Below are 15,133 nucleotides of genomic sequence, written 5' to 3' on the forward strand. Positions count from 1 at the left end.
GCTAGAGAAACAGAAGTCAATAGAAGAGAAAAGCATTCCCTCATCAGACATCCAATATCTAAAACGCTATTTTATTTTTCCATATAGAATGGTTATTTAATTGATTCCTTATTATATAATGTATATGAATGGAACATTTCAATAATGAACATAAGGTTAAAATAACATGAACATTCCAAATAACTTTATTGAATCCATATAAAATTGTTACCCACGTTAGATTTTCTTCCTTACTAAAATACCTGGAAATTTATTTCTTCCATTATATTGATGATTAGTTTGGAATTTTATCTAGACATATTGATTAAAGAGAAGGAGAAGGACGTATAATTTATTCAAGCAAAAGTGAGTTATTAATGTTAAAGAAATCTAGAATTTTTAATTTACCAGATCAAATAGGTCTTAATAGTAATGAATGCCTGCTTTTCATTTTATTTTGAATAAAGTTATATAGGTGATTTGTTTCCAACACTTGAGGTGACTCCAGACACTTTTTTTTTTTTTTAAGATGGGAGTTCAATTGAGAAGGATTCAGAAATTACCCTCATGTTCAGGAAAAAGAATCAAGGAATTGATCATGGTTTTGATGTGTTTATAGGCAGAATGAAAGTATGAAGTACAGATTGGGTTGATACCCTGCTTACTTTTTGCCTATAAGATTTCTTGAGAGCCAATCTACTATTTCTATGCCTCTGGTGGAGTCTATCACAGCTTATCATCCTACCATACTTGAGCTCCTTTGAAACACATTCAGAATAAAGGCCGTGTCTTATCAACTTTCCATTCATGTCAAGTAACCTGTATACACAATAATATACACACACACGTGCATGTCATAAAGTATTCACTCAATAAAAAATTCGGTTCATCATTGACTCAGTATTGCATTTTGACTTTGCCATGCTTCCATCTTCCAAAGAAAACTCCTTGTTGAAATGTGTCTCCTAAAATTCTGACCATTCTGTTATTCAAGGACCAATTCAAACAATACCTGTTTTATGAAGACATCTCTCTAATGTCCCTAAATGGATTTGAACTTTCCTTTCTCTCAAATTCTCAATGATAACTTATTATTTTCTACCTTATACAGTGACTACTTTTTTCACTGCCCTACTGTCAACACTAGATTTTACATTCCTTGAAGGATGAAGACTAGTCTTACTTTAACTGCTATTTGTACTTTTACAAGAGAAATTCACATGTTTATTGAGAGCCTAGTGCACTTCAGGTATGTTATAAGAAGGGGATAAAACTGCTTATTGAGATTACACAAGGTTTTACATATGATATTTATACAGTCTTTTTAAAATATAGTCTTTTTATTCTTCACAATCAGATTAAGAGCTAGTTTACATTATCTCAATTTTATAGATTAAAAATTAAAGATGAGAGAGATGGCTATTTTATTTTCCAGTAAGAGATAGAGCCAAGTTTAGTCTCTTTGAACTAAAATCCATGACTTTTCTATTGTACAACATTAACTCTTCATAATTTTAAATTAATTAATTTAAAATCAACATTTATGGACACACTTTATTTACATATCAGGGACAAACTCTGTTAAAATAATATGCTTAATAAGAATATGCTTAATAATAATAATATGGTTAATAAGAATGCTTAAGAAGAATTATTTTGCTGACAATATCCTTGACATCCTTATTTCTCAAACTGTAGATCAGAGGATTCAACATGGGGATCACCACTGTGTAAAACACAGAGGCCACTTTGACTGTGTGCCTGGAGTTTTTGGAGTTGGGCACACAGTAGAGGAAGAGGATGGTGCCATAGAAGATAGTAACGGTTGTCAGGTGTGAGGCACAGGTGGAGAAGGCTTTGCAGCGCCCACTGGCTGAATGCATCTTGAGGATAGCGACAATGATAAATCCATAAGACATGAGAATGATGAGTAGTGTGCTAACCGCATTAAAGGTGGCAAAAATGAAAAGTAGCAACTGGTTGACATAAGTATCAGAGCAAGAGAGGGACAGCAACGAGGAGAATTCACAGAAGAAATGATTAATTGTGTTGAAACCTCGAAATGATAATTTGATAACAGAACATGTGAATATCAAGGAACAAGCTACTCCCCATGCATATGATCCGACCACTAGCACGGCACAGAGTTTCTGGGACATGGCAAATGTGTAGAGCAGAGGGTTACAAATGGCCACAAAACGGTCATAGGCCATCACAGCTAATAAAAAGAATTCAGTTACCGCAAAGGTACAAGAGAAAAAGAATTGTACTACACATCCTATAAATGAAATGGTTCTGTCTTCCACAACTAGGTTCACCAGGGTCTTGGGAGTAATGACGGAGGAATAGCAGAAATCCACAAATGAGAGGTGGCTGAGGAAAAAGTACATAGGGGTGTGTAGCTTGGGGTTAATTTTGATTATTACAATCATCCCAATATTCCCTACAACAGTGACAGTGTAAATAGCCAGAAAAATCAAGACGAGAGGGATTTGCAGTTCTGGGAAATCTGAGAAGCCCAAGAGAGTGAACGTGGCCCCAGTTTTATTTCTCTCTGACAGTAACATGGTTTCTGTTTGTTAGAATCTGAATCAGTCCTGAAAATAAAAATATTAAGGAGAGTGAGGATATAAGAAGCTTGGTTAACTGCCCTTCCCAAGACTGCAAAATGAAGCAAAATATGCCTTTCAGGATTTCTTTTTGTATTTTCTATGCAAGATACACTAAATGTATAAAATTGTAAAACATAACGACCATTTAAAATGTTTCCTTATGTAAAAACAATACAGTTATTGCATTATGTTTGTACTCAATTATAATTTTTAATATTTACAAAAAAGTATGAAATCAAGAGATTTATGGTTATTTTAAAGCAAATCCTCCCATAACACTTTCAGCTCTCCTTGAAAATTATAAGTTCATAAAAGATAAACCTAGCATACTGCAATGACTGATTATGTCAGTACTATAATCAGTAACAAAAATGAGAAATTTCTAAACAAATTAATTTTTGCATCATATATTCATACTTTGACATTAAGAATGAAAACCTCTAATACTTTACATTTGTGCCTTTATTGTTAATTCCTTATAGCACTTTAATCTTTGCTTTTCACTCTGACTCAGTAAATCTGTTATCAAAGTTAAGCTTAATTGATTTTTCTCAAAGAGTGTGCTCCTCAGCTCGGGGAATCCCAAATGTCAATCCTTCCTCATTGCTTGAGGAATAATAGAATTGGAACAGATGATAAAGGTAATCTAGTCTACCTCCTTGTTCTGGAGGTGACATAAGGGAAACTGGAGAATCTTGGCTTTCCCAACGAAATGCAAGTAAGTACCAATCTACATGTCTGTGACCAGATCCTACATCTCCAGACTCCCAGCCCCAGATCCATTTTATTACACCAGACCCTGATCCGTATTCTTGTCTAGCTACTAACATATTTCCTTTATGAATTATCATACCTTTTCTGTGTATGTGAGGAAGATTGGCTCTGGGCTAAGATCTGTTGCCAATCTTCCTCTTTTTGCTTGAGGAAGACTATCACTGAGCTAATGTCGGTGCCGGTCTTCCTCTATTTTTATGTGGGATGTTACCACAGCATAGCTTGATGAGCTGTGCTGGGTTTTCTCTGGGGATCCGAACCTGTGAACCCCGGGCTGCCGAAGTGGAGTGCATGAACTTAACCACTATGCAACCAGGCTGACCCCTAATCATCATACTTTTAATTGACAAACTAGAGACTCTAAACCTATGAGAAATAGCCCAATGACAGCATACACGCCACAGAGTTATACTAGAAAGGAACATCGAGATGAAATGAGAAGGGGATTTAGGGACATTTTCTCTCCCAGTAATAACTAAGTATAGTAAAGACTCTGACTTAGAAACTTCTCTTTCAAAGGTCTCTCTCTCTCTCTCTTTCTCTCTTTCTACTCTCCCTTCAAGACATATAGGATATTCCTTCTGTCCTATATTACCTGTGAGGGAGAGAGATTCTAAATTGGAGGTAGTACTGCATTATAAAGACTTTTCATGAGAAAATAGTAATACAAAAGAATTATATTTCTCTAAATGGTTGCCAACACTTTTAAGATCTTACCATTCTGGAAAACTCTTTCTCTATCATTTCTGGTAAGATTACCTCTGGTCCCACAACCCAAGAAATGGATTTCAGATGGCTCATCAATAAAAATGTCAGATCATATGCAAAACTGAGACACTCAAGAGCCCTCTGTCCCTATATTCATAAATTTGAGTACTAACGACAACCTCAAAAGACAATCCATCACAAAGTCAGATGTTCTAATTATCAAACTTTTTTCATAATACAATATTTAATTTAGCTAAAGCATTTAAAAATTCATTTTAAACTAATATTATATTTAATATAATGGCTCCTGTGTCCTGAAAACTATATAGGAAATATAACAGCTGAAATCTTCTTCCGTGTAATTCTTTTCCCAATTTTTTTTTTTAAAGATTTTATTTTTCTCCTTTTTCTCCCCAAAGCCCCCCGGTACATAGTTGTATATTTCGTTGTGGGTCCTTCTAGTTGTGGCATGTGGGACGCTGCCTCAGCGTGGTCTGATGAGCAGTGCCATGTCAGCGCCCAGGATTCAAACCAACGAAACACTGGGCCGCCTGCAGCGGAGCGCACGAACTTAACCACTCGGCCACGGGGCCAGCCCCTCTTTTCCCAATTTTTTTGTAACTTTTTGCCCACAAGGGACATGTGTATCTTGCTTTATAATCTTAATTAAAGCTGATCACTTTTAATTGTTTTTCAATAGAGGATCTATTCAATCTCTGCTTGTTTCAATTTATTTAAATATTTGTCTGTTCTACCTGGATCCCTTTCCAAAAATTTGTAGAATCAAGATAATGCACATTCCCTCAAATTCTCAGAGTTCTTCTCTCCCCACAACTCCTGTACCTCGGCTCCTCCCAGCCCCAGTACCAGTTCTTCATGGGCTGTTAGCGAGGAGTTCAGCCAAGCCAGGCCCTCTGACACAAAGCTCTTGAGAATAAATAAATAAATGTATCTTCTTCTTTGCATGTTCACATGTGTAACTTTTGCAGGGGCTAAATATTTTTCAAGAGCTGTCTAGATCTAAAGGATAAGTTCCCCCATCATGTTGTTTTCTACATACCCTACATTGAAATTAGCATCAATCTGTCTCTAGAATCTTAAAACAAACCTGCTGGAGGCAAAGGGAGGACCTCTGCAGATTGGGAGTGATGCATGTGTTCTTATAGCTACAGTCACTACCTTTGGGACATGAACCCTAGAGACCACCCATTGCCCCATTCTCTTGAGGTCATTAAATAAACAATTAAAATTAATCACCTTTCTCTAACATAATTCTTGTATGCTAGAAAACCTGGAGCAGCATAAGGGGTATTTCACATGAAAATTTATAAGGTCACTTCCCCCAGGCCCCTAATTAGTCCCATACCTCATACAACTACCAAAATTATGTAATTATAAAAGTCATCATTATCAAGTATTAACTGAGTGACTACTATATGGCAAGCATAACTGTCTGCTTCCATATCATCCACTCTCACCATATTGGAGATCTTCTAGGTCATCTTGATGCCTTCAGAGTTAAAACAGAAATATTTACAAATTTAATATTAAGTTGGGAAAATTATCCAGTCCCTTTTAAATCTTTGTTCTGTTCTATTACTCTTGCCCCAGCCAGTCTGACCTCTTTCCTTCTGTTCCTTGCCTTCTGTTTCTAGAAAATATTGTACATTCCTTACTTATGGTCTTTTCTGCCAGTTTTTTTCCCCCTTCCTTGGAATGCTGCCCCTTAAGTTTTTGTTCAAATGGACCTTTCAGTGGAAACTTCCGTGAACATACTATTGTACTGCAGGGGCTACTCCACTATCCAATTTAATGTTTAAAGTACTTAACAAGCTTCAAATATATTTTTAATCTTTATTTATTGCAGTTATTATATATTGTTTGTTTCTCCCTGCTAGAATAAAAGTTCCAGAGAAAAAGAAAAGCAGAGAATGTGTTCACTCATATATTCTAAACTCCTACATCAATTGATTAACATAAAGTAAGTGTACCAAGAATCTTACTGAATAATAAACATGACCTTCCAAGGAACTTGGAATAGAGCCAAACTTTCCAGAACTATGAGGAATTTAAGATCAGACAGGAGATAGTTCACAAAGAACAATAAGGATGTTTTAGAAGTGATTATTGAAACTTGGCGGTCAAAATAAAACAAAATAAGACAAACCAAAACAAGTGTCCACTTTGCTGAATTTTCTATCTCTAGTCAGAAACCAGGGAAATAAGGTTGAGTACATAATGAGGATATGTAATTACTCATTCATTCATTCTTTCAATAAATGTTTATTAGAGGTTTACCCTAAGCTAGGTGCTATCTTAGGTATTGGAGAAGAAGAGCAAGAATGTCCATTTTTCAACAAATTTAATTTAATGGGGAATAAAAAATAAATATGCAATGATTTTCCAGTAATTATAAATGCAAAAAAATATATAATTGAAGGTTTCATTTTAAATAGGGAGGTCAGCCAAGACTATAGTGAGGTGGTATTTGAGTGTGGACCATTTCCAAGTGAGAAAGCAAATTATGCAAATAACTGAGGGAAGAGCGTTGAATTTGAGACAAAGGGAATAGCAAATACAATTGATTTTCAAATCGACAGTCAGCTTTTTTCATGCATCTCAATAATTCTGCAGTTTGCAGTAGTGTCCTATGTTTTCTAAACCCCTTTTGCAACAAATGTAACTTGGATATTTCAGCATGATATTATTTATGGCAGAAAGAAAAAAGGAAGCTTATCTGGGTATATCAATTGGTGGTCCTTTAAAGCTGTATTTGTGCCACTGTGTTGGTACTTTTTAGAACAACAACAAAATATGAGATGGCACTAGTTGAGTACTTTTGTAGTACATTTTCTTTAAGAAATTGCCCTTAAATAATTTCAGCTCTACTGAAATAATCTGGGATGATAAAACCAAAAGAGGTTTATCAATGTAGTTTTAAAACTTTAAGTCTTTTAAAGACATTCAAGGAAATAAAAAGTACTTCCACCAATGGTACAAGCGTCAAAACAATCAACTATAAGAACTACATTGCTACACTGCTTCTCTTTCCTGTCCCAAATGCATTTTTGGCCAAAAGTCCTGTGTGCAGCCTGGAAAGCAAGACTATGTGTAGTGTTCTTTGTCCTGAAAAGTAAAGACATTTTAGGGACAGTGAGTCCCTGACTTCCCATCCACTTGCTAACAGTACTAAGTCATTAACAGGAGTTTATAAAAAATGTAACCATCGATAAAATAAGCATTAGAATAAACACTCATGCCAAAATTGCATCTAACAAAATAACATATTGTTATATAATTTAATACCAAACTCACTTTAAATTTCCCCAGCTGTCTCAAAGATATATTTGTACAGTTAGTTTGAATCAAGAATCAAACAAATTTGGTTGTTATAACTAAATTTTTTTATTATGTGACAGTTCCATGTATTCTGTAGCATTATGTTCTGTGTAGTGTGTAACAGTTTTGAGTGTGTGTTCATGTACATGTATGTGCGTTCAGGTAATTTTTTGGAAAAATTGGACCATCTGTATTTTTCTTATTGCTTTATTTGTCATCATTTGACTTGTTCCTGCACCAATTCCTTTAAACTGGTACATCAAGAAGCTTTATTAGTTTAGATTCACTCTTTTAGTTTCCTTTAGGCAAGAATTCTTCATAGGTGGTTGTGACTATTGCCAGTTGCATCAAATTGTGACATACGTGTTAACTAGTTGTCCACTTTTAGTGCTGCTAAGTCTGATCTGTGGATTCAGGCAGTGTCAGGTTGATTACTTCCTTTAAGCATTTCCCACCAACTTTTCACTTGATGACTTTAATAGTCTCCAAGGTACTAGAGTGAAAGGACACTAGATTTAGAGTTAACAGAGTTGAGTTCCTGTCTTAAATTAATCATTTCAGTCAATTCTAGGCTAGTTTCTTGAATCTCTGTGTCATCATCTACACAATAGATGTAACTGTCCTTGCCCAATCTACTTCTCAGCATAAGCTGATTGTTAGAAAGCCCAAGATTGTGGATTCATAGAATTTGCAGAACCCAAGGAATGAAAGTATCAGAAGAGTATCATCCCCCCTTTTATCACATAGCGTATCCATCTGTATCTCCCAAAAGATACACAATGCTTCAGTGACATACAACACAAATAACTTCAAGGGAATTCAGTTTACCGATTCAAAATATGGTGACATCAGTCACCAAAAAAACCTCATGCGAATATGTGCTGTAGGATTTAGAAGACTCTGTTTCCACTGCTTTTAAGATTAAAAACATCTTTTGAGATTGGTTCAGAAAACAGGACTTTTGTGTCAATTAATTTCTGGAAGGCATCCTTCTCATCTTTATTCCTCAAGCTATAGATCGGAGCGTTCAACATGAGGTTGACCATTGTGTAAAATCCAGAGGCCACTTTGACAATTTGCCAAGAGTTTTTGGAGTTGGGCACAGAGTAGAAGGAAACGATGGTCCCGTGAAAGATGGTGATGGCGATAAGGTAGGAGGCACAGGTGGAGAAGGCTCACAATGCCCGCTAGCAGAACAGATGTTAAGTACAGTCTTAAAAATAAATACGTATCTAGCAAGGATGACGCATAGTATACTCACCTCATTGAAGGTGGCAAAACCAAAGAGCAGTAGGTGGGGAATTTGTATATTGGAGATTGAGACAGCAATGAGAGCAGTATATTCACAGAAAAAGTGGTTGATTATGTTATGTCCAGAAAAGTTTAACCGAAGAGCATAGCAAAGGAGTACCAAGGGGCCAGCCATACCCCAGAGGTATGACCCAGCCACCAGGAGGGCACAGAGCCTCTGTGACATGGCCACTGTATAAAGCAGAGGATTACAGATGGCCACAAAGTGGTCACAGGCCATCACTGCCAAGATGAATGTTTCTGCCACTGCAGATATACAAGCCAAGAAGAATTGCATGATGCATCCTATGAAAGAAATGGTTCTGTCTTCCACAACCAACTTCTCTAACAGTTTGAGTGTAACTATAATGGAATAACAGAAATCAACAAAGGACAAGTGGCTGAGAAAAAAATATATGGGGATGTTGAGTTTAGGACTGATCCTGATGATCATGATCATGCTGAGGTTCCCCACCAAAGTGACTGTGTAGGTGGTCAAGAATGCCAGGAACAGGGCACCTGAACGTCTGGATATTCTGAGAAGCCCAAGAGGGTTAACGTGGCTCCAGTACTCTGATTTCCTTCAGCTAACAACATGATTGTTGTTGAAGAATATCTGAAATAATGATAATAAAAATATTAATGATGATAGTAAATTTTTATAACATTTACCATGTGGCAGGCATTGTGCTAAAAGATTCAAATATATTAATTTCAATCTTCAAATACCACTATGAATTGTAAAACAGGTAGCCCCATATTTTACATAAGGAAACTGAGGCATATGTAAGTTAAGGAACTTGTTAGAGGTTACACAGCTTGTTAGTGATGAGTTGGGTTTTGAAGTCGATCTAAGTGCCAGAATTTGAATTAAGTTTATGATTAGACAGAAAAGTATTCTACATTGTTGTAGAAAAACATCTGTCTTTCACAGTTCCATCGTTCTGAGGACCTGTGTTTTTTTTGAAATAGCGCTAATATAACAATGAATATAATTTAAGCACTAAAATTTATAAAGGAAGGATCAGGAGTAGTAAAGCATTAGAAGTGATCATACTTCTAGAGTTATGATATTCAAATTGAGGATCATAGGAAAGGCAGCATTTATGAGTCACCAAAAGAATTTTCAAGTTTTGAAAAAATATATGGACATTGAAGGAAATATAGCCCTGTATATCTTCAGGCTTTCCATTGATTTACGCTGATGCTACAGTAATTGCCCTAAGGTTCTAAAAACACTGTAGTGACCTGGTGAAATGAGCAAGTTGCATTTATGACATGCTATTCCCTCTCTCCTGTGTTTTCTTTCCTACTAAAGTGTTATCTCACTTAGTGTCACTGATGCTCTCAATATACTCATCTAGATTCCTTGATTTTTATCTTTTAATTTTCTATTATTACATTTTAATCTGTTAGCTTTACTAGGCATATTATAACACTAAATACTTAAAATATCTGATATGGAGAGCAACTTATAATGTGGTTTGCTCAATCCTTCTATATTTTCTACAGCCTTCCATATTCTCTAACATGTTTTCTATATTCTTGCTAGATAATGTGCTAAACGTCAATGGTTACATAGTCACCCTCCAAATTTCTGGTGATATAAACATTGGTTTTGATTAAAGCTACGTATGTGATTATCTTATTTTGAGTCATGAAATCTTTGTTATATTTATAGATGTTACTTTGAGAAAACAAAAGCATCTGTATTCTACAGTAGTTCATAACCACAGATGTATCTTTAATCATTTAATAATGTTTTAAAAGATAAGTTTATAATAATAACGTATCAATAACAAGCACCTTTCTGAAATGTTCAGGTTAATAAGATGCTGTAAGAACTACTCCCATAGATGAAGACACCATTTTAGTTTTGTCTGATCAAGTCAATGTACAAAGAAACTATTATCTCCTTCACAGCTAAATGCTATTTTTGACACACACGAAAATGTATTTCCTACATGTAGAAAAGAGAACGGGCAGGAAAGTGACAAAGAACTAATGACAGACCAGGATAATGAAAGAAGCATGGCTTGGAACCATAGATTTAAATTCAATTCCAGGCTTTGTCATTCACTGTGTTATCTTTGGTGAATTAATTGTATTTTCTGAGTCTCAACATTTTTATCAGCAATAATGACATGATAATACATATTTCATTGGTGTGTAAGTTTTAAAATAGGAAACGATGTTAATATACTTAGCATAGAGTCTGACAATTGTAGAGTCTGGGAGATGTAGTTTTCTACACCCTCACCCTTTTTAATTCTTAGTGCTATGAATAATTGGTATTATTTTTAAACCCTTATATTATTTTAAATATCTAAGAAATAGGGGCCGACCCCGTGGCCGAGTGGTTAAGTTCACACACTCCACTGCAGGCGGCCCAGTGTTTCGTCAGTTCGAATCCTGGGCGCAGACATGGCACTGCTCATCAAGCCACGCTGAGGCAGCGTCCCACATGCCACAACTAGAAGGACCCACAACTAAGAATATACAACTATGTACTGGGGGGCTTTGGGAGAAAAAGGAAAAAAATTTTAAAAATCTGAAAAAAAAAATCTAAGAAATAGATCAAAGGCCAAAGTGGGCAGTAATGAAGAAGTGGGTACAGTCTGGGACATTAAAGGGTATCTCAGCTCTTTCCTGGATCTCCTCTTGGCCCTGTTTGTCTTAATTCACCCCTTACTGTCCTTCAATAAATTGTCTTTTTTCCCTTGCTTTCTCATTATTATATGACTCTCTTGTCCTCCTTTTCTCATCTCAGGCTGGTGCCTGTGGGATATTTAGCAAGCTGCAATCACACTCCGGTGGATTACGGTAGCTGAGGAACAGCCACCTTCCCTGCAGTGCTGCTAGCTTGCCCTGTGAGAACATCAGCTTCTTCTCTTGATTTCTGTGGTTATTATGACAGTCATTGGTTCTGAAAACTTTGGCTTCTGCATATCAGCTAATTCTAAATGTCTCTGCTAAGTTTCACCTAAACCCTCACACTAGCTGTTCCCTTGTGCTCAAGCTTCTTCAACCATGCCCGTATTCTCAGCTTATAATGAGCAACACTTGCTCATTTATTCCTTGGCTTATTTGATTTTTCTCTTCTGTTATCAGGAGCATCCTCCTTTTCTAGTATACTGATGCAGCAGTTACAATATCTAAAGCTTTAAATGAAAATCACTATTGTGAAGAAACTTTCTCTTCACTCCAGCAATATTTTCCACTTTCTTGGTATACCTACAGACATTACTCAGGAAATCAAAATTTCATGATCTATTATGTTCACCATTACTTTACACATATTATTTTATCTCCTTTCTACAAGATTTTGAGATGTTAAGGACATTCTCAGATTTAACACTGTTCCTTTAAAAACTTTCAGTGTGACTGTGCTATGCTAGGCACGTGGTGAATATCCTCAAAGCAAAAATCAGGATGATACCACAGGGAAGGGGGAAGAGATCAAAACTCATTGATATGAGACTTTAGGAAGATGGACTCAGGAGACGTTATGGCATTTAGACTAACAGTCTTCCCTGCCTCAAAAGTTGCAGGACTTCAATGTCCCCCATGTAAGTGCAAGATAACACAAGACGGGTCACCCAACCTGAAACCAACTCACCTGAAGATCCTGTTCCTAGTGTTAATAGTCACCAAGAAGGTTCCCACTCAGAATTCAAACGTTATTGAAAATATTAAGAAGTTTGTAAATATAGCAGGAGTCTACAATAAATTGTATTTAATGTGATGTGAATATATTTCTTAAAATCCAGAAACACTCAGAAAAAGGCAGAGAGGTAGAGAGAGAGAGAGAGAGAGAGAGAGATTTGGAAGCTAAATCTGACTCCTAGGAGCAAACTGTTGGGTTTATGTATGCCTCCATGACCTCAGGGATTTAGACCCTGGAGAATCTTTGCTGAACTATTTCTTTTTATATCACAAACTTAGAAATTAGATTGAATGTGCTCCTATCTTGGATTTTACAAGAAGGTAATTTCTTCTAAATTGCTGGAGACAATACTTCATCAAGGCCACCTCAAGAATTTCTTCTAAAATATTAATTGTAGGCAATATACAAATTGACTTAGAAAGCATGGTGATTACAGTAAACAGCAAAGGTAAAGATGAATCAGCTAAAATACAACCATTCAGAGAGAACCACTGTTAATATTTGCTGTTTCATTTGTCTGTCTTTTTCTTTGCATAATATATGTGTCCTGAAATGTATAAACAACATAACTTGGATTCTGTCTTTTTCATTTAACATAAAATGATCACTATTTTCCTTGGAAACATTGATTCGCTTCCTTGGAACTAATTTGCATTTATTCCAAATATGGGTAGTCGACTTTTCCAAGCTTATATTAACAGAATTAATCTATACCATCTTAAAAATGACAAATGTATTTTAGAAGCACATTTAACTCTCTAAAATCACTGGGTGTCAAACAACCTATTCGTCCCACCATGCCCAGATATCACCCAGTTAGATCCACTTATGCATTCCCTGGTCCCAGACAACATGATTAACCCTTTCCAGACTCTAGCAGAAACCCTTAACACAACAGTGGCTAATTATCACAAGGCACAAAATTATTTTTTGTAGATAACATGGCTTTGCTCCAGAAACTGATGGATCTGTATTACTACACTGTGAGTGGCGTGAGTTTCACGCTGCATCTGCTTCCTATCACTGACCTCTGCACCCTGGACCAGGTCTAGAGCCAATTTCTGACCCAGAGTCACTCAAAGCTAGCAACCTTCTGTGTCACCTGCTATATGAGTTTTCTATGCTCCATAATAAATTACCACCTACCGAGTGCCTTAAACGAATGCACATTTTTATATCACAGTTTCTAGAAGGCAGCAGTCCAGGCACCACTTAACTAGGTTTCTGGACTCTCCAGTGTGTCATCAGGTTGCAATTCAGGTGTCAGTCAGAGGTGTGCTTTGATAAGAAGCTCAACAGGGAAAAAACTTCAGGGAGGGCCCTGTCTTTCTTTTAGTGGCTTTCACTAGTTAAACCAAGCCCACCCAGGATAAACTGCCATTTGATTAACTAAAAATGAACAGATTTTGGAATTTAATTACAAGTGCACAATTCTTCATCTTGCTATATAACATCACTTAACCAAGGGAGTGACATCCCATTACCTTTGACGTATTGTATTACTTAGAAGCAAGTCACAGGCCTCACCTGCACACAAAGGGAGGAGATTATACAACATTATATACACCAGGAAGTGGTAATCAATTACCTTCAGGGTTGTTTATCAAGCTCAGTATAAGAGTCAGAGCAGTATTTAGAGGAATGTGTTGCCTCTAAAATTTTCAAAGACGTCTTCTAAGAGCTGTGCTTTCTCACTTCTGGTAGGGGACAGAAGATGCAATAACTTGTTTTTTATTTTGGGGAGGGTACCCTGGAATGTTTCTGATTACTGTAAGACTAAACACATCATCCAAGTGGCAGTTCCCTGAATCTCAACTTTCCTTTGTTTCTTACTAAAGCCTTCAGCATGTTAGCCCCCTCTTGTTTATCTTGTTGGTTAGTATGATGCTATCAATGTAATGTACTGGTGTGCTGTTCTGTGGCTTGTTCCGGTGGTAGAGATTTCTTCAAACTATACCATGACAGACAGCTGTAGAGTTAACATGGCCCTAAGAAAAACTTTAAAGAAATACTTTTATCCATCCCATGGAAATGTGAATAGTTTATTTTTTTTAATTAAAAAGTAAACTAAAATAATACACTTGCCAAATAAATGATAGAATACTATATTCCATAAGCCACATGCATCTCTTCAAGGGCTACTATTTGGTTGAGTTTTCCGTAGTCTACAGTCATTCTCCAAGATCCATCTGGTTTCCTTCTGCATGAAGAAGTCTTCTTAAGATTTTTTTTTTTACTGTAAATGTACTGAAGATATTCCTTTAACTTTTTTTGTCTGAAAATACTTTGTTCCCTCTATATCTTTAAAGAATAATTCTTAGGCACAGGATCATAGTTCTACAGTTATTTCCTTCACTCGTTGTCTTCTGCCTTCCATTGTTCATTGGAGAGTCTGTCATGGTCTTCTGCTTCAGGTAGGTTAGGGAAGATCACTGCAGACCAACAATTCCATGAAATAACTTTGTTTAAAAAATTAATTGCAAAAATTATTTTTTACAGAGAAAAATAGAAGCAATTAGGACTAGATTATTAAAATTTCAGAGTGGAAAGAGGCCTTCCTTGGTGAGCTGGCAGTCACCAGCTGTTTCCTTCACTGTACACATTGTCTGATTCTGGGAACAGGCTGAGTTTCAGGTTTGGCACTTGCAGAGGGACATTACTGAGAAAACAAAGAATCCAGCAGTGCTTTGTGGACACACAAGAATTTATTGATAAATTGAAAACTAAAGAAACCAAAAAGACATGACCAGTTTTTCCACCAGGG

At 36.2% G+C, this 15,133-nt stretch overlaps 1 protein-coding gene and 1 pseudogene across 1 annotated transcript; both read right to left on the reverse strand.

The window, feature by feature from the left end:
• Nucleotides 1-1,607: 1,607 nt before the first annotated feature.
• On the reverse strand, nucleotides 1,608-2,546 carry LOC139040537 (olfactory receptor 5D18-like). The gene has a single exon (XM_070487299.1). The coding sequence runs from the start codon at nucleotides 2,544-2,546 to the stop codon at nucleotides 1,608-1,610; it is 939 nt and encodes a 312-aa protein (XP_070343400.1).
• Nucleotides 2,547-8,302: 5,756 nt separating this feature from the next.
• Nucleotides 8,303-9,299, reverse strand: LOC139040538 (olfactory receptor 5D14-like; annotated as a pseudogene).
• Nucleotides 9,300-15,133: the final 5,834 nt, after the last annotated feature.

Source organism: Equus asinus, chromosome 17 (genome assembly GCF_041296235.1).
Source record: "Equus asinus isolate D_3611 breed Donkey chromosome 17, EquAss-T2T_v2, whole genome shotgun sequence".
NCBI classification, from domain to species: Eukaryota; Metazoa; Chordata; class Mammalia; order Perissodactyla; family Equidae; genus Equus; species Equus asinus.